This window comes from Tachysurus vachellii, chromosome 19, assembly GCF_030014155.1.
Source record: "Tachysurus vachellii isolate PV-2020 chromosome 19, HZAU_Pvac_v1, whole genome shotgun sequence".
Taxonomy (NCBI): Eukaryota; Metazoa; Chordata; class Actinopteri; order Siluriformes; family Bagridae; genus Tachysurus; species Tachysurus vachellii.
Genome location: NC_083478.1, coordinates 9,804,655 through 9,824,830, shown reverse-complemented (window position 1 = coordinate 9,824,830; position 20,176 = coordinate 9,804,655). Strand labels below are relative to the sequence as shown.

Genomic DNA, 20,176 nt, shown 5'->3' with positions numbered 1-20,176 from the left:
AATAGCTGGTTAATGCTCATAAAATCACCCTGTTTTGTGATCACAAGAGGGTCCACTTGTATTTTTAGACAGCAGGGGTTCTGTAGTATTGAAGGTTGTGACAGGTTAAATGTAATCTCTCTCTCTCTCTCTCTCTCTCTCTCTCATTCTCTCTCTCACACACACACTAACACACACACACACAAACACACACACACACACACACACACACACACACACACACACACACACACACACACACACAGGGCTGACTGCATGGGGGAATGCTGACCACAAAGAATCACTGTAGAGTGAGAGATAGCCCACTGACTCCATTAATGTTTGCTATAAGGCGAACACAGACTACAACACAGACTATTACTACTATATTGTTTATATAGCAAGTACATGATTTTCCCAACCTATTCAGCTGTTTTTGCCATAAGGTTAAAATGCTAACGTCAGAAGCCATGTAAGTTAGAGATTTGCAGTTGAAGAAGGGAATCTGTTCAAACGTCTGGACAGCCAACAAACAACTGAACACGACCGCTAAGCTGACCATATGGCTAACCTAATTATTCACAATAACAGACTTCTCCTCTTAGGTTTGCTGGAAATTATGGTTTATAACAGAGCTTAATTTAAGTTCTTGTGTAAATATTAAAATTCCGTGAAAGAACATAAGTAAATATATCAAGGTCGAGCTTAATGCAGCTGATCTTCCAGCCTTTTTCTCAAATTAGTTGTGGTGAAAAAGTACAAGTTTTCAGCAAGCAGTGGGCTCCTGTATGACCAAGAAGGATTTTTATCCCGAGTTTCCAAACAAACTAGGAACGAATACAAACCTTGTCATTTTAATCTGACAAGTTACACATACTTTTCAAAGCTACACATAATTTTCTCTCACTAACGTGTGTGTGTGCGTGTGTGTGTGTGTGTGTGTGTGTGTGTGTGTTTGAAATAACATTGAAATAACCCTCTCCACCTGCTCCCCTCCTCCAGTGATTTCAGTTCAACATGTTCTCAGAGTAAAGTCAGAGTTGCCAGATTTGATATAACCCCTGACTATCAATTTAATCGCAAAACCCAAAAGAACAATCTTTTTAATTTCATTCTTCACTATAATAAGCATAATAATCAGCAACTTCTCCGAATGTCTATTTTGTAACAGCATGGACACCAATAGAAAATGTTACAAGATTGAGGACAGACGTTTGGATGCCCTGGATGTTTTCAGTATGAGCCTAAAAAAGGCCTTGGACTGGTAGATTTAATACTTCAAAGTTACAGTTTTGTGTACTAAGGGATTTTTCTGTTTTAAACAGTTTTTGAGCTGAAAATGAACCATTAAATCTGGCAATAGTGAGTGAGGTGGCTGTGGTTGGTACAAGCAGGGTGTGGCAAGAACATGGGTACCTGGTACTGCCAAAAACACGTCAACATTTTCACATGCTGGGCAGCATAGGTTACCAGTTAAATGTTCCACAAAGAAGCAATGCAAAGGACACATGAATGTTTAAAACTGAGATAATTCTATTGCAAGACAATATAAAATAAAATAAAATAGTACAAATGAACATAGGGTTTTGCTAATGCATTTGTTTTAGTGACTAATTCGTTTGTTTAGTGACTCAATGCATTTGTTTTAGCTCTCAAGGTTCAGTCCTTGTTAAGGCCAGTGCTTGTTAAGGCCAAAGGGCACCAGAGCAGCTGCATGAGTAATGACCCTCACCCGTCTACACCCCTATCGCAGCTATACTCTCTGCATTCAAAACCACATACTACTATACTAAAGAGTGAGTGAATACATAATACCATTATAGAAGTTTTGGCCATGCACTGTTTCACCTTGCTATTTAGTTCGTCCATATGTGATCTTGGACAGAGAATATATAGACTGCATTAACAACAACAGGTGTGAAAATAACAGTGTATAGTAGTTTGACAAAGGCCTGGCTTTTTATGGCCACTTCCCTTTGTTCAGGGGGCTTCTCTTAGAGACATAGCACTCTTCTCTCAGTGATTGGCAAATGCAGGTGACCGGAGGTTAAGTTTAGAGCTTGATATGGGCCTGAAGGCTGGATAGTCAGGGGAGCAGCACCAAGGACTTATTGTCATAACTGACGCTCGCCTGCCTGTTGTCTCTGACATTCCTCCTCTATTTATAGCCTATTCTATCCCTAACCCCATTCTCTCTTGTCCCTTTTCTTTTTCTATCCATCTCTCTCTCTCAGATAGGAAAGGGGGAGTGACACCAGACTTTTGTCTTTTCTGAGACACCCATTCCAGGCATAAAGGCCAGAGAAGGTGGCCCTGGGACTCTTTGTCCTCTGTCCAGAGTGCTGTGAGGAGTGTTGGATTACCTGAGAGAGACCATCCTAGACAACTACACAGTTTGAGGAAGGGAGTCATAACTCAGAACAACCATGGATGATGTATATAAAGCAGCGGTAAGCCATTGTTATGAGCTAAAGGGATGTATGTTGAAATGAATAAACAGTGAAAAAGTCTGAGCACCCCAGACCTTAGCCTAAAATTGTGTTAAAACATTAATATTCTGAACCTTTTCGCTTAAAAAGAGGGTCCCAGAGTAAAATATCAAGTAAAATATAACACTGCATGGCACTCAAGGTTAAACCTTGGTGTTAACATTTGGGGTCAGCAGTAAAGCTAGTCAGCTTTTTACTTTTTTCACTGTTTCACTGATCAAGGAGAGACATTTTATAGGGTACAGACTAATATGTTAACTGGAAATAGCGTTAACAAATATTGGAGCTGAATATATCTGAAATTCTAACAGCAGTAATAAAAAGATTCTTGAACTTACTACTATCGGATTATATACCTTAACCAAGAGAGAGGACAAGATGGTGCGATTGAATACTGTAATGATAAATAAGCAGATTGAAATATTTAAATAATGTAATATATATTAATAATATGGAATTTATAATAAACAGTCTTATAAAAATAAAAGTAATATCCTTTAGAACATGTTCCCAAATCTGGAACTGGAGAACCATACACATATTTCTACACCAAACACGTTTTCTCTGCTCTAATAAGTTTAACACAGGAAGGGCTGCTAATTCGCTGATTAGTGTTGGGATCAGGAAAAGTGCTAGATTATGCAGGACCAGTACTCCAGGACCAGGGATGGTAACTGAGTAAAAGACTGAAACCACAGAGTGTCTCTTTAGAGGATATATTCTCTTTAAAGTAAATATGAACCCTTTTAGTCCCCTTGAGGATGAACAGAGTACAATAAAACATAAAATATATTTTATAAAAAAAAATAAGGTAACATTCATAACTTACAACAATTAAATTAATGAGCATAGTAAAGATGAAAATGCACATGAAGATGCTCACTTCAGCCAATTAAGTTTACATTTTAATAGCAACACAAATAAACCAGTGCTACATAAAACATAATATGGAAGCTAAAAATACCATACAATAGCTGGTGACTGAGTGCACGGTCCAAAGGGCAGCGTAACTGAGATTAACAGTCGGTTGTGTCTGGTATCCAGTGTCTACGTGTTAGCTTAGGTGTCAAAAATAAAATCATGACTTATGTGTGTAAAGAATAGAAGCTGCTCAGTATCTGAGGAATGACATCTTTGTCATGACATATTATATCAGGTTGCAGTTTAGCTACTGAGCCGTCACCTGTTTATTTATTTTTTCTCCAACAGGTCGAGAATTTAACAGAGGAACAAAAAAATGGTAAGACTTTGTATATTCTATTGTATATGACTGTAGGCCTTGTTCTCTATTTAGCTCTGGTGTCTTAACAACCCCACTCTAAAGGGTTATCAGGTTGTGTGAGCTAAATGAAGTCATGTGCATGTGTTAACGTGTCTCTGGCAGAGTTCCGTGCTGCCTTTGACATCTTCGTGCAGGACGCTGAGGATGGCTGCATTAGCACTAAGGAGTTGGGGAAGGTGATGAGGATGCTGGGACAGAACCCCACACAAGAAGAACTGCAGGAGATGGTGGACGAAGTGGATGAGGACGGTACGCTAGCTGCTGAGATATTTTGGGTCTATTTGATGCATGAACATATTGAGGCTACACCACAAAAGAAGGCTCTGTAATTAAAGATCCAACATTTTCCAAAATAGCAAACAGCTCTTCCAAGCAAGGAAACCTCACCCAAAACTGTAGTCTAACAGCTTGTTGTTAGCGCATGACTAATATAACATCTCAGGTGAATATGGTGGCTGTGTATTTTCGTGTAGGTAGCGGGACAGTGGATTTTGATGAGTTCTTGGTCATGATGGTGCGCTGCATGAAAGAGGAGAGCAAAGGAAAATCTGAGGAGGAACTGGCTGAAGTCTTCCGCATGTTTGACAAGTAAGGAACATAACGATTCTCACGATCACATTTTCAGCAGTTGCTGTTGATTACTACTCCAAGTAAATAAACATTCTCTCTCTCAAAGAAACGGAGATGGGTACATTGACCTAGATGAACTTAAGAACATGCTAGAGTCGACAGGCGAGGCCATTACCGAAGATGACATTGAGGAACTCATGAAGGATGGAGACAAAAACAATGATGGAAAAATTGACTATGATGGTAGGTTTCATCTCAGTGAAAACCTAACATTTCTTAGACCACTGAGAATTTAAATATTTCACAGATTTTATTGTACATATTCCTTCTCAAACCTACAGAATTTTTGGAATTCATGAAGGGTGTAGAGTAAAAATCCTGCCTAATGAAGACCACCATGCAGATTCAACAGCCCCAAGTATCACCTCATCATTCCCTGTCCTGAAGCTGGGACATCACCACAGGATCACGATCACCTGTAATCTGGCAAGCATGCAACAAACTCTCAAATATGCTGAAAAAATGCTTACAAGACATGTAAATAATTTGCATTATTACCCAGCTTGTATTAGATCTGAACGTTGTGTGCCCAATAATAATTGTATCTCTCATCTTGCCATCAAAACAGCAACTTTGTGAAAATAATCTGTAGTTTTTGTAATCTTTGTAATCATGTCATGTAAACTGCATTTTAAAAGCACCAGTGTTTGGAATCAAACAAAGGGCTAGAATTAAAACATGCATACTCACTGAGCACTTTATTAGGAACCCTAAACTGATACAGGTTAGGGCTTCCTTTTACGCTCAAAACAGTCTTAATTCTTTTTTCAGGGTTTGGGCTGCTCATCTCCCATATTGGGTCAATTCAAAGTTTGGGTTGCACAGATCTTTATTCTTTTCCCCTCACTTTGGGCCATGGTACATTAACATGCTGTAAATACAACAATACTCAAACAGGCTGTGAGATTTCAGATGATGAGTAATTGATTGGTATTAAGAGCTAAAAGCAAACATTTCCAACACCATTACATTTCTGCATGATTTAGCAGGTTAGATAGTTGCATGAATGAATAAGAGTACCTGTATTACTAAAGTGCTCATTAAGTATTTGGGTGCACTAGGATGCAGTATAGTGGCTAATAAAATGAGTTAATTTAGATTTAGCAGATACTAAAGCCCACACAAATAAAACAGACTGGGTGAACAGTTACTTTTATTAGGCTACTGCTTGTAAAGGCAGACATATCCAAACAATTAAACAATCAGCAACAATCTGGGCAGTTCAGTAACAGGATAAACAGAGGACACTCTAGGACACAAGATTAGTGGCAAATGAAGCAAATACACAGCATCTTATACAGATGTGATGCACTGAGACCCTACAAGTGCCTTGTTACATTTTGCTCATGCACTCAGTTAGGAATTTCAACTGAAACCATAATTTACCTAGTAAATATATTATACTGAAGGTAATATTTATACTGGGGAGGGATATAGGAATGTAGGAACTGGAATGGAACAAAGTTAAACAAGTGATGTGTCATAAGCACAACACCATAACTGACTAACCATTATGAAGGTCATCTCATCGGCCAGGATGAATTTGTAACTTGAATTGAAGGACAGATGTTACTCAAAACCTGTGCAAAGCTGCCACATTTGAAGAATCAAGAAGGAAAAAAAAATAACCGTTTCGGAGGTTTCAAAAGCATTTAAGCCACTTGTATTAGCGGTAGGTCAGCAGGAAGAAAAGACTGGGTGGGATTAGAGGGATTCAGTTGGCAAAAGTGCCTCTGACTGCTGCCACAATAGACTTAGCACTGATGCCAAACATGTCCAGCAGCTCCTGGGGTTTGCCACTTTGGGGCACTCGGCTCACAGCCAGTCGATGGACCACAATGCCTGGTTCCTCTCCCACTGCAGCCAAGACGGCCTCGCCCAGACCACCTGCACAAAAAAAGCAAGACATTACTACACTGTTATTACAAACATGACTAAGAACACCTCAGATTCTGAACGTTAAGTGGAAGAAAGGGACAAAGTTTTAGAAGTTGGAACCTGAGCTCTGGCCCAGAAATATCCAGTCATACCAAGACCAAGAAATGGCTTACCTTCTTTGTAATGATCCTCTACTGTGATTATTCTGCCCTGAGTGGCACGAGCACTGGCCACAATTGTAGCAGCATCCAGGGGCTTAATAGTGAATGGATCGATTACACGGATGTTCACACCTACAAATCAGACAGTCATTATTTGGTTTATTCAAATACAGTGGGGGCTATATGTAAAAATATGAATCCAAGTTACACCATAGCATTTAAGGATCATCTTTACATACAATTCATACACTGCTTAAAATTAAGGGAACACTTAAATCACACATTGGATCATGATAAATTAAATTTGTAAAAATCTTTACTTATTTGGCATTGTGTAAATCATTGAGAACAAAATCTGACTGGTCAATAGAAACCAAAAAAACAAAATGAAAACATTTGAGGATTTTCTGGGGGTTGCCTTGATATTGCTTACTTGGTACACCTGTTGTCACTTTCATTTGCACCAAAGCAAGTGAACTGATTCACAATTACTTGTGCTTCCTACCAGGACAGATCATTTTGACCTCAAGTTAACTGACTTGGTGTTATACTGTTGTGATTTTGTTCCCTTCATTTTTTGAGCAGTGTATATTTAGGGCAAAAGTGGGCACACTAACCTTCCTTAGACAGAATGTCATATGCAGCAAGGGCCTCATGCAGTGTGACTCCAGCTCCAATCACAGTTACTTGATCACTGTTAGACTGACGCACCACCTAGAGGACAAAACGTGAAATAACCATTGGACACAAAGTAAGGACGTTTCCATTTCAAATTCCATGCCATATCAGGTATTCAAAGCATGTCTACTGAGAACAAGATCTTGTTTAAATCATTCGGATCATGTTCGGGTTTTAAAACTAAAATCCTCATTACCAACATAACATTTTCATACATCAAAGTACTGTGTGTGTGTGTTGGTTTTTTTTTTTTTTTTTTTTTTTTTTGGGGGGGGGGGGGGGGGGGGGGTTGTTTAAGTCACACCAGTGGTGAGGTTACTGTAGAATTTGCTTCATCTAATGTGAACGTTTTATAGCAACAAAGTACATCTACACAAATATCTTCACCAGTCTCAGGAATACTTTCCCCACCAGATAAAAACATCACCACAGCGGCCTCTAGTGACCGTGGTCTAGTTGCATCATCCCCCATATTTTATATAGGAAAACACAGAATTAGAAGACTACCCAATGTTTGTTAGCATGAAGCAACCAAACAAAAAGGTGCTCCTTCCAATACTTGGTTCAGACACTTACCTTAGCTTTGCCAATTTCAAATTTCTCATCAGCATCATGTATGATTGCTGTGTCTGGTCGGCTGGTCCTAATGAAACAGATACCCTGAAAACAAATGGCACAAAAAGCATTGAGACCTGTTTGCCGCATCACCTATAACTACTAAAACTATGAGCAGCACAGCAGATTATTTGTGAAGAAGCTGCAGACCAGTTATTGTGGTGCAAAAAAAGTAATTAGTGCAAAAAGCTATTTGTATAAACGTAGGCATTTAGACTCCCTTATCTCAGAAACGATAACAATTACCTTTGTATTTGCTGCTAACTCTACTGCCCTCTCAGTAGACACTCCATCACTAGGGTAAAAAACAGTGCATGTTGGGATAGCACGGAACATTGCAAGATCCTCCAAGGCCATCTGAGAGGGGCCATCCTCACCTGAGCAAGGAACAATTCAATTTTATACCATGCACACAAATGTTAACCTGAAAAATGTAAAGTCAGGGAACAAAAGCAGTTAACAAAAAGTTAAGCAGAGCAAGGAGTCCTACAGAAAATAGTTCGAGATGAACAGAGGTCTTACCAATAGAGACGCCACAGTGGGAGCCCACCAGGTTCACATTAGACTGAGAAATTGCTGCCATGCGGATCTGATCATAGGCACGCGATAAGAAAGCAGCAAATGTGCTGGCAAATGGGACTGTGCGATCTCGAGTGGCACAACCGATTGCCACACTTGCCTACGAAGCACAAGAAAGGTGGTTAAATAGTGATTCATATTACTTAGGATTTTTACAACTCAATTTAACTTATTAAAATTGCCTAAATTTAACAATGCAACTCAACTGATTATTTTTTAAATCACTACTGGGGATTACTTCTTGTGTGTATTAAGTCACACCCTTCTGCGTAAACACTTATGTGATAAGTGAGATTTCAAACTGAGTGAGACTTCAGACTGGAATACAATACTGGTACAACACCAATACTAGTCTAAGAACTGACTGTAACCAATGCTTTAGATATACTGCATAGTAAACACACCATATTCTGCTCTGCAATGAAACACTCTATGTAGCGATCAGGATGCGCTTTCTTAAATGTCTCAGAGAAAGTCGAATTTTTGGTATCTCCATCCAGAGCCACAATACGCTGGCTGGCATCTCCCATCTTCTTTAGGGCAACACCATAGGCTTTCCTGGTAGAGATCTGCACACAAACAGCTTTTTATAAACAATCTGTGCAAGCCAAAACAAAACAAATATGATTTGCTTGCTGCTTATTAACTGGTATAGTAAAATCACCTTGTCTCCAGACTTGTATTCTGGAGGAGACTGCAGGTAGATAGGACTTGGATCTACAGGAGCTGCATCCTCATTAGGCAGTGCAGCCTGGAGGGGTTTACTGGAAGCCTGGATCTGGTTCTCAAGATGAGCAATCAGTTCTTCCACACGGTCCTTAGGGATGGGCTTACCATGCCAATTATCAAGGTCCTCTATGCCTGAAAAAAAAAATCAGAGCACATGGCATGTCACAAATAAATGTAGCATTAGCAGCAATACGAAAGTAGAGATTAAGAAGCACAAGTTTCCCTAAAATACATCACACTGGCTGACCTTTGAGCCCTTTGCCCTTGAAGGTTTTGGCTACAATAGCAGTGGGCTTCCCTTTAAAGCGTTCTGCATGCCACAGTTCCTTACACAACTCTTCCACATCATGGCCATCAACCACACATGTGTTCCAGCTGAAAGGACAAAAGAAACATTGCACAATGATCAAATTAAATTGTTTGAAAATAGTATAAGGGAGAAAAATCTATATCTTGTGTTAAGATTTCAAATAAAGACAATAATGGTAATGACAAACAGGAATTTTAACAATATAGCACTTGTTTGTGCAGTGTGTCAGACACCAAATATTCTAGCTCCTTCCTTCAAGCTGGAACTTAAACTAATAATAATGCCATCTTTTTGCATTCAATCTAGCTCTTTAGTGTTAATGATAATTTGTGACCTATATAAATAATTGTCAAGAGAATTCACAATACCAATTTAATGTACGTGTCCAGAGTTTAATGCGATTGGCTACCAATGTGACTGACACACACTTCATTAGCAGCTGCACAAGCTACTTTGGAGTAACAATGTGGCAAAACTATAGATTGGGTGCTTGTTTCTTTTAAAAAGGTACTCCTTACCTTCATTATATGTATTTACCAACATCTTGGGAGTGCTTACTGAAAATATCACAATTATGATGGTTGTGAACAAAGACAAGATGCAGGAACATAACTGTGCTAAATAAAATGTAAGTAGCCAAATTCCCTGGACAAAACACCACTTCATTTATTGAAGCCATTATTTCCTACCTCCAATTATTTCCTTATAAGAACAGGAATTAACCTAATAAAATGGCCAGAGATATTACAAACATAATAAAGTGTGGGGGAAAAAAAAAGAAAAAAAAAAAAAGAGGTTGCTGGTGCTTTTGAATTTTTGCATGTAGTACAGTTTCTATGCTTTGCTTAACAACCAAGAAAAAGGTCTAGACATGTAGAACAAACAACCAAATTTCACTGGCTAATGCATTATTTAAGTTCTGATTAAATAGTTAGTTTTAGAAGTATATAGTGTAACTCTCTGTCACTACAAGCTGGCAAAATGAACTACTGGTGACACTGCTAGAGTGAATGAAGGGATTTCTAAAAAATTGATGGAAAAAGGAAGTCGGAGAAAGGAGACAGAAACCGTGTGCATGTTCGTGATGCTTACCCGAAAGCCTTGCAGCGCTCAAGATAGGTATTCATGTCATGCTTCAAAGGTGCAGCCTCACTCTGTCCTAGGCGGTTGACATCCAGAATGGCCACCAGGTTGTCCAGGCCATAGTGAGAAGCAAAAGCCATGGCCTCCCAAACAGCACCCTCAGAGCATTCACCATCTCCCAGCAGACAGTACACACGGTAGCTACACAATTGAGTTAATGTGTGTAAGGTGAAACGTTCATGATTTGATCATTGTACAGATGTTCATGGTTCAGCTTCTATACCTGGACTTGTCGAAGTATTTTGCTGTGTAAGCCATCCCACATGCAGCTCCCAGACCCTGGCCCAGGGAGCCTGTAGCCACATCCACAAAGGCTAATTTCTGGAAGCAAAAAAATTCATTAAGTAAAATAAAGCTACTGAACAGCTAATCAAAGTAAGTCTTTAAAAAAATGTCACTCAAAAACACACACAGGTCACCACATATTCACTGTATTCTCTCAGAGCTTGTTCTGTAGTAAGCATAGTGTCACTCACAGGTGTAGGATGGCCCTCAAGGTCGCAGTCAATCTTGCGCAAGTTAAGCAATTCGGCCTCTTTCACATAGCCAGCTTCAACCCATGCTGCATATAGAATGGGAGCAGCATGACCCTAAGATTTAAAAAGAGAAGAAAACTGCCTTACATGCATCTAAATATTTTATCAATTCACCTGAAACAAGTGAAAAAGAGGACAAGTATTGACTAGAGAAAAGCTAAGCTCTACCTTAGACATAACAAAGCGGTCGTTGCAGGCATTACGGGGATCATCAGCTTTGTAGCGCATGGTGTGGAAGAACAGCACAGACATGATCTCAGCAGCACTGCAGCATGATGTGGGGTGTCTGCACATGGAAGAAAACTCTAGTCAGTAAGAAAATAAGGGGTCATTTATGCCTACATTTGAGCTGAACAAGTTAAACAGACCCAGCATACATGCGGATCATCAACATGGGTTTGAAATTAGTGCATTTATTAGAGAAATATAGCAACCTTGTATGTTTTTTCAGGGTGTTAGTATTCCAACACCTGCCTGTTGTCTTTTAAGTGGAATTTATTCATTAACCAACATTACATGTGGACTTGGGTAGTATTCTGTCTGCAGACACATCTGGTTCAGACATCTTGGACAAGTTAGTAGTTGCTTCTATTATGAAATACCCAAATATCATAATTCAACCAGAACAAAATGTGCCAATTCAGCACAGCACTGAAAAGATCAAAGTTCATGCAACAATCTGCCTGTACTTTGTGCACTCATGAGGGACAGATGGGGTTATGCTACAATCTCAAACAGGCCATTCAAAAAGCACAGGTACAGAGGGTTTTTCCATTTGAACTCATCACCCACACACAAAATGTTAACAATAAGGTCACAAGGTGCACATTAGAAAACTGTTACCGCCAAGCCAAGAATGGTTAATTTTTCCAACTAAACCATCCATTTAGTTTACAAATATTTGTTTGCATATTCCAAAACAGGACAAGGAAAACAATGAAATGCCTAAACCGTGCAGCTCAAAGCAGTATGTGACACACAGTGCATGCAACTTCACAATACAGACCAAAATGTTACAACTATCTGTCACCTCATTAATAAATTACCATCTGGGTCCTACAGATCTTTATTAAGCTGAAATAAAAAAAGAACAATGAGTGCAATGTTTCTTTCAGGTGCCTGGAGAAGGTGTCCTGTAACAGGAAGAGGAATGAATAAATAAAAGGAATGAGGAAACAAAGGCAAAAATTAAACAGTTTTACGGTCACTTTAGTAAACCTAGGGAAGAATACTGCAGCCTGGAATTTACAACACTGCTTCTGGGCGTTTCATCTGGACGTCACTGAACACCAAACACTACCTTTTCATCATGATTGAAATCTTATCTAGTGTAATGCAATGGTTTGCGTCACTAGGATCAGACATGACACAAGAACACTGTTTGCAAATCTGCTTTTCAAGCAAGTTTCAGGTTATGTGTTTTCCAGGTTATCTACTGAATCAGTCAATCAATGCAATACCTTATCTTTTGCCCAAATGCACGTGTCTGCATGCTATATACCTTCTCCCCAAATCCCAAAGTAAGGGGTAAGGGGGGAAACGTCTGGATTCGCACGTGATGAATTTTATCAAACGTGCTGCTGGTTTTAGGCGCTTCAGCAAGAACTCCATAGCAACTGGTTCGATAGAGACTTACATTTACATTGACTTGCGTGAGATTGGACACGCACCTAGCCAGGTTAGCAAGCATTAGCTACTTGACTATGCTAAGCCAATTCACTCCACGCCACATGGCCGGCCTGAGTATGATGGCTGCCAAAAAATAATACCCGATAACTTATAGCACATATAGGTGAGAGATGCTGTCACAGAGAATCCAGCTAGCTCTAAACACGCACTAAACGAATTAATATGGAAATGAAACATGTACCTGGGCTGCAAAGTAGCTAAAGTGTTTTAATTCGTCTCTGCGTAGCTAAACACAACTCAATAATGTCACAAAAAAAATTAAACTTCTAGTTCTAACTCTTATCCAGACGAAAAACATTCGCCCATTGAATGACCCAGCAATATTTGATTAGCCTGCTAGCTTGCTAGCTAAGTAGATCAAACTTACCCTGAATTTGAGGCGCACGTCGCCTTGATGGAGTGAATTCTTAGCTTATTAGCCATGCTCTTCAGGCCCTGAAGAGTTTTCTCGTCGGGTTTGTGGTAACTCTCCATGTCTGAGTATGTTTAACTGGAAGGAGAAACTAAAAATAACGTATATGGAGTTAGTTATTGATAAAAGTGGAACGACGAGCAGCTCAGAAACGTGCTGGAGCAGAAGCTTTTAAGTGAGGCTTGACATTAGCTCCGCCCACGGAGCCATCTGATTGGTAGCGAGACATCATGTCTGCAACTGTGCATTTACATAAATTCCTTATAAAAAGAAAGTCATTCATTAGAATAAAGGCATAATTAAGGATATAAGGTATGCAATACAAACATATCCAAACCCCAAAGACAATACAACATCCATCAAACATTCCAAGACATCATATTTCCATACAGCATAAGACATTCATTGTAAAGACAATGTAAAAATTGTTGAACATAAAGTGTCTAAAATAACAGTACAGTCAAATATTTTAAGCATTTAGAAATAAGTTGTAAAACTGACTTGCTGTTTATATTTGAATCAGATTGAGAATTAGAATCATGTTTATTGGCCAAGTGTTTTGACACACACAAGGAATTTGGTTCCAGCTGTTGGTGACTCTCAAAAGTACAGACATAAATAATACTATACATTTAGCTTGGACTATACAGGACAAAACAGACTATACAAAACAATGAAGATGTGATACAATATAGATAGTATGAATAATAAATATGAATAGAACATATGACGATCAGTTATGTACATAAAGTGTGAGAAGTGCATGGTAGTGCAAATAACAGTATTGTAAAATATTATGCTTTTTGTGCAATATAGTGTGTGTAACATATACGGATGACTGACAGTTCTGATAATGTATTACTTGTAGATATGAAGCAGGGAATATAATTATGGTGAGTTGTTAATTAGGGTGATAAGGGGCCTGGGGAAAGAAACTATTTCTGTGTCTGGCAGTTTTGGTAAACAAAGCTCTGTAGCGCCTGCCAGAAGGGAGGAGCTGAAAGAGGTTGTGTCCAGGGTGTGAGGGGTCAGTAGTGATTTTTCCTGCTCGGTTTCTGGTTCTTGTATGATACACGTCCTGGGGAGTGGGCAGGGGGCACCAACTATTTTATCCGCTGTTTTTACTGTGCGTTGCAGTCTGTTCCTCTCACTTACTCATTTTCTATCGCTTATCCGAACTACCTCAGGTCACTTATGTTTATAAGTATATATTATCACACACACTTAATGGTCAGACAATTACAGATATTCTATAAGGGCCTGTGGTGAACACTTTCACTCACTCACTCATTTTCTACCGCTTATCCGAACTACCTCGGGTCATGGGGAGCCTGATCTCAGGCGTCATCGGGCATCAAGGCAGGATACACCCTGGACGGAGTGCCAACCCATCGCAGGGCACACACACACTCACACCCTCACACACTATGGACAATTTTCCAGGAATGCCAATCAACCTACCATGCATGTCTTTGGACCGGGGGAGGAAACCGGAGTTGCCGGAGGAAACACCCTAGACACAGGGAGAACATGCAAACTCCACACACACAAGGCGGAGGCGGGAATCGAATCCCCAACCCTGGAGGTATGAGGCGAATGTGCTAACCACTAAGCCACCGTGCCCCCCACCAGTCTGTTCCTGTCCTGTTTTTTTGCTGCTCCATACCAGATGGTGATGGATGTGCACAGGACAGATTCAATGACTGCAGTGTAGAACAGCATCAACAGCTCCTGTGGCAGACCATACTTCCTTAATTAACGTAGAAAGTACATCCTCTGGTGGGCTTCGTTGAGAATGGAGTTTATGTTGGACTTCCATTTCAGATCTTGGGAAATGGTAGTGCCCAGAAACTTGAAGGTCTCCACAGATGACAGGGCTGTTGGATATTGTGGGGGGAGTAGTGTTGAGGGGTCTTTCCTAAAATCCACTATCATCTCCAGTAGTAGCATCATATTAATACTATTACTATTATTCAACAACAACAACAATAATAATAATAATAATAATAATAATAATAATAATAATAATAATAATAATAATTTATATAAGAGATGATAGATATGACAAGTTGTTATATTTTGTGTAATTTGTGTACTTTGATAATAGATGTAATATTGTGGAAAAGGTAAAGAGGTGAGTGCAGGAGTGGGTGGAAAAATGAGTCAGGAGTGTTACATGACAGAAGAGTGTCAGCAAGAATCAAAGGAAAGGTGTACAAGACAGTAGTGAAGGCAGATACGCTGTATGGGTTAGAGACTGTAGCAGTGAGGAAAAGACATGAGGCAGAGATGGAGGTAGCAGAGATGAGGATGTTGAGGTTCTCTTTAGGAGTGAGAGCACATCAGAGGGACGGCTCAGGTTGGCTGTTTTGGGGCAAGGACAGAAAGGCTTGATTGAGATGGTTTGGACATTTACAAAGAAGGGAGATGGTTATATTGGTAGAAGGATGTTGGAGATGGAGCCGCTAGGTAAGAGGGCAAGAGGAAGGCCAAAGAGAGGATATATGGATGTGTTAAAAGAGGACATGAATTAATTTGTGCGAGAGTAGAGGATGCAGAGGATAGAGTTAGGTGGAAACAGATGACTAGCTATGACGTCCGCTAACGGGAAAAGCCGAAAGTAAAAGAAGAAGATAATACATGCAATAATACTGTATATACATTATATACACTACGGCCACTGAGTATAAAGCATAAGAGACAACAAATCAAAAAACTTATTGTATGAACTTATCAACTTTAATAGACTCATCCTTAATAATAGATGTAAGACATTCTTGATATATTGTGTGTACTTTCTTTACTTTGATAGTTGATCTAACAAAACATACACAAATGAAATTTATTTTTAGATGGTAAAATGAGGACTTTTGCTGACTTTAAAGCATAATAGACAACAAATCAAAGAGGAAACAAATCATATATAATCTGTCATTATAAAAAAGGCAGAATTTAGTCAGAAAATGTAATAAAAAAATAAAACAATGATCTTGTTTAAAAAAAACAGCAAAAAACTGGTTCATAGCACCTATGGTATATACTGAATCATACACATATTTCTTCTGCAGCAGGACTGCAGACAAGTGAATGCAGCTTTGCTCCCTATTGGCTTGTTAAATTGTCTTCTTGTTTTGTGATGTTCTGGAATTCCTAAAATTGGAAGAGTTACAATGATGAATTGATTTGAGATTCACTGTTACTTGTATGATCATAATTACTTCTGATATTCATATACTGTGCACTACACCACTATGAAAATTAACATAAGATTTACTGCTCCAGTAAAAAACCTTTATATTTTTATAAACATATATAACTAGGGATGTGGTAGCTCTAGCCTAGTGGTTAAGGTGCTGGCCTACCAATCAAAAGGTTGTGAGTTTGATCCCTACATCCCCCCCATTGTGAGCTGGGCCCCTGAGCAAGGCCTTTAAACCTTAATTGCTCAGTTGTATAAAATGTAAGTTGCTCTGGAAAAGGGTGTCTACTAAATGCTGGAAATGTAAATGTTATACCGTGATTCTTTCTTCAGCTTCAGTCTGCTCCTCAGAAGAGACATGAACCTTGTCTAGTTTTTCAAGAAGAGGGAGGCTTGAGATGACAATGAGCCTGTAATTCTCTGTCTCTGACAGAGGGTTGTCTGCCAGCACGAGGGTCCGTAATGAGTGAGCAACACCCATCAGGCTTTGTAATGCATGCTGGGAAGATACCATGTTTCCTCTTTGGGGGATAGTGAGAAAGAATATGAAGAGAAAAAGTCAGAGACATTGCTAGAGTACAGTATACAGGCTATACAAGCTTTTGTTGGAGATTCTCTTAAGATAAAGCAGGTAAACTTCACATTTCACATAATTATTTTGGATAAGAGACAGATGTCTCAAATGTAGCGTTAAGTAAAAAAAAAACTTGTATTCTGGAAGCCATGAAATATAAGCTACATAAAAAGAAGAAGATAAGATAATCAAGATCCAAAACAAATGACAAAAAAAAAAAAACGTCATTCAAACCTGATTAAAGAAGGTGTATGACATCTGGCAATATGACATGTTTGGAAGGAAAAGCTTTACCAGATTATATGAAAGGATGATATGATTGTTAATTATGGTAGCCTCAGTAAAATAATACGTGAAATAACTGTTTTTTTCAATTTGTCCGAAAAACTCGACCATGTGTTATCACATCATACAGCATACTGCCTCTCAAGTACCTGACATTAAGATACTGCAGAGATTTCATACTGGGACTGATTCCATCCAGTGTCTCTAGCTGGTTGTCTCTAAGGTGAAGGATTGTTAGATGCTCCAGTTTGTCCAGTCCTTCTAATCGTTTTATTCTGTTCTGGGCCTAGGAAGTTACAGAATAAAGTAGAGTTTGTGAGCAAAGTGTACAACAATAATTTAGAATGTCCAATGACATTCACCATACGTTTAATATGACCTTCTTACCAGATAAAGACAACGCAGGTTGGGGAGATAAATACCATCTGTAGTTTCTAAATGGTTTCCTCTCAGCTCCAAAGATAGTAGATTGGTCAGGTTGTTATAATCAAGGCCAGACACTTTCTCAATGGTATTACCTGAAAAACAGGAAGTAATAATTTTTAACAAAACACAATTACTGCTTCTCATTAAATCTTTTGTAGTGAATTCAGAAATGCTTAATCTCAGCTAAAATATGGTATGTATGTATGTATGTATGTATGTGTGTATGTGTGTATGTATGTATGTATGTATGCATGTATGTATGTATGTGTGTGTGTATGTATGTATGTACAGTATGTATGTATGTATGTATGTATGTATGTATGTATGTATGTATGTATATATGTATGTATGTATGTATGAATGTATGTGTGTATGTATGTATGTATGTGTGTATGTATGCATGTATGCATGTTTGTATGTATGTATGTATGTATGTATGAATGTATGTATGTATGTATAGATAGAGAGAGAATATATATGTATATTTTTATATCATAGTGTTTTTCAATGGGTATATGGGTATAATTCCTTACTATCATATAAGTATATCATGAAATCCTATCTCAATAAAAAATGTCGACTTCTAAACTGCCCAAAGGTGTGCCACCAACCTGTAAGATTAAGGCTTTCCAGTGCAGACCCACCAAGGCCCTCTGTATCACTCAAACAATTGGACTTGAGGCTGAGCCACTGCAGATAAGGAAGCTGGCTGAATGGCTGACCTTGAACACTCTGAATACAATTGTTATCTGCTTTTATCCAAAGAAGTTCAGTCAGGTTAGCCAGTGGAGAAAGGTCTGTCAGGTAGTTGGATGAGATGTCCAGGAAACGCAGATGGACAAATGAACTCAATAAGACAATATCTGCCAAATTCCTGATTAAACAGCGATAAAGACAATAGATAGTTACATGTGTTTGTTTATCAAAGCAAAACAATTATAATCATTCTGTTTAGGAGGCTTTTTTGTTGCATGTGACTATTCTTGATCAGATGTGCTAAGAAAATTTGTGTTCATTCAGAATAATGTAACATTCACTTCAGTTTTGCTTACTACCTGTTTTGTAGGTCAAGTCTGACAAATGCATGAGAAAGTCCATCACCTGTCCGGCACAATAAGGAAAGTTTCTGTCCTATTACATCCTGTGTTAATGAGCAGGGTTCAACCTGACATCAAGGTAAAGCAGAAATATGTTTGTATGTGTTTGTAGTCAATTTGATTAATAACCAAATAAAATGTTATAAATCATTTGTATATCAATATATACATTCCAGTATTACTGACACCACTGAACAAAAAAATATGAATAAATGTCTAATTTGTGGTTGGACCCTTGCAGCAGGACAGTGATTCAAAATATACATCCAAATTCTCACGAATAGGGATCAATAACAAAAGCCAGCTTTCGCAATGCCCACCTCAGTCCCCTGAACCCAACTGCACTAAAAATCTATGGGGTGATCCAAATAGGAGATTCCACAAGACACAAGGTTGAAGGATCCGGAGAGATCCTTTGCTGTGTATTCTTCGACATATATGACATTATGTTCATATTCACAAACAGAACCGTACTATATTCAGTTACCACCTCTATTTTGATATATTAATTTCTTCCATTCATTCCTTATTTGTATTACTTTATTTTTATTCTATACCTTACTTTAATTTGCTATCTAAACATTTTTATATCAAGGACAGTTATAAAAAGCATTTCACTGCATGTTTTACTGTATGATTTCAGGAGAAGACTCAATGCTATAATGATGGCAAGATGAGGAAAGTAAATAAAACAGGGGTGCCAATAATTGTGAAATGTGGCTTTGTTAAAAATATATAGTTTTAAAGGTTTTAAGGGCTCTGTTTATTTTAATGATAAACATTAAAGCCTTCTTCATGACAAACTTTGGTTCTTACTTTGTGTTGTTCTGACGCTGTTTCTTCTGAGTAATCTTCCTCCTGCTTTTCCTCAGAATCACCTAACTTCACATCCTCTTCGTCAGATCCTGACATATTTTCTAACCAGGATTTATTACAATACCAACAATCTGTTTATTAAAACTAGCCAGACTAATATATTAATAACTCACTCGTTTTAACCAATTATAGCTCGATAAGTTGGTTTCTTTGAAAAAAAAAATATTATATATACGTTTATATAAAAATACGTTATATTTTCAGATATTTCATTAAGTTTTTCATTCTATGCTGATGTTTTTCCTGTTGCAGGTAAATCTTTAGGCGGACTTGTCTCTCTCTTGCTAGTCACGTTGTGTACACTGGTTACTATGGTAACAAGTGTTCGCCTCAAACGAGCTTGCGCGTGTCACTAGCGCGTTTTTTTAGCCACGCCCACACTCACGTGCTGTGAACAGCTTGGAACAGCTTTTGAACATCCGCGATTAATAAAACTACATACAACCAGGGATAAGTTTCAGAAATCGCGGTCTTTACTGTTAATGTGGAAATTAATGTACTGCACAATGGACTGGAACGCAGGGAAATGTTTATATCATAAAAAATGCATGGCTTACCTTTAAAAAAAAAAGGACTGAGCCGTCTGAAAAGGGTCTTAAAGGGATATTT

At 38.5% G+C, this 20,176-nt stretch overlaps 3 protein-coding genes across 3 annotated transcripts; 1 reads left to right on the top strand and 2 right to left on the bottom strand.

Moving 5' to 3' along the window:
• The first annotated feature begins 2,240 nt into the window (after window positions 1–2,240).
• Window positions 2,241–5,069, top strand: tnnc1b (troponin C type 1b (slow)). The gene is made up of 6 exons (XM_060893610.1): window positions 2,241–2,429; window positions 3,678–3,708; window positions 3,853–3,999; window positions 4,224–4,338; window positions 4,427–4,563; window positions 4,662–5,069. Exons 1-6 carry the CDS (start codon window positions 2,406–2,408, stop codon window positions 4,691–4,693), a joined length of 486 nt encoding a protein of 161 aa, XP_060749593.1. The 5' UTR covers window positions 2,241–2,405; the 3' UTR covers window positions 4,694–5,069.
• A 447-nt stretch (window positions 5,070–5,516) lies between these two features.
• On the bottom strand, window positions 5,517–13,268 carry tktb (transketolase b). Its single transcript, XM_060893609.1, has 14 exons — window positions 13,066–13,268; window positions 11,178–11,295; window positions 10,950–11,063; window positions 10,697–10,794; window positions 10,423–10,614; window positions 9,268–9,395; window positions 8,956–9,152; window positions 8,696–8,860; window positions 8,235–8,391; window positions 7,959–8,089; window positions 7,674–7,757; window positions 7,037–7,133; window positions 6,432–6,551; window positions 5,517–6,267 (listed from the first exon to the last, which is right to left on the bottom strand). The coding sequence occupies exons 1-14, from the start codon at window positions 13,170–13,172 to the stop codon at window positions 6,095–6,097; spliced, it is 1,881 nt and encodes a 626-aa protein (XP_060749592.1). The 5' UTR covers window positions 13,173–13,268; the 3' UTR covers window positions 5,517–6,094.
• A 2,897-nt stretch (window positions 13,269–16,165) lies between these two features.
• Window positions 16,166–19,801, bottom strand: lrrc23 (leucine rich repeat containing 23). The gene is made up of 7 exons (XM_060894730.1): window positions 19,508–19,801; window positions 18,650–18,759; window positions 18,206–18,468; window positions 17,556–17,686; window positions 17,318–17,454; window positions 16,626–16,830; window positions 16,166–16,260 (listed from the first exon to the last, which is right to left on the bottom strand). The coding sequence occupies exons 1-7, from the start codon at window positions 19,601–19,603 to the stop codon at window positions 16,213–16,215; spliced, it is 990 nt and encodes a 329-aa protein (XP_060750713.1). The 5' UTR covers window positions 19,604–19,801; the 3' UTR covers window positions 16,166–16,212.
• Between the last annotated feature and the right edge of the window lie 375 nt (window positions 19,802–20,176).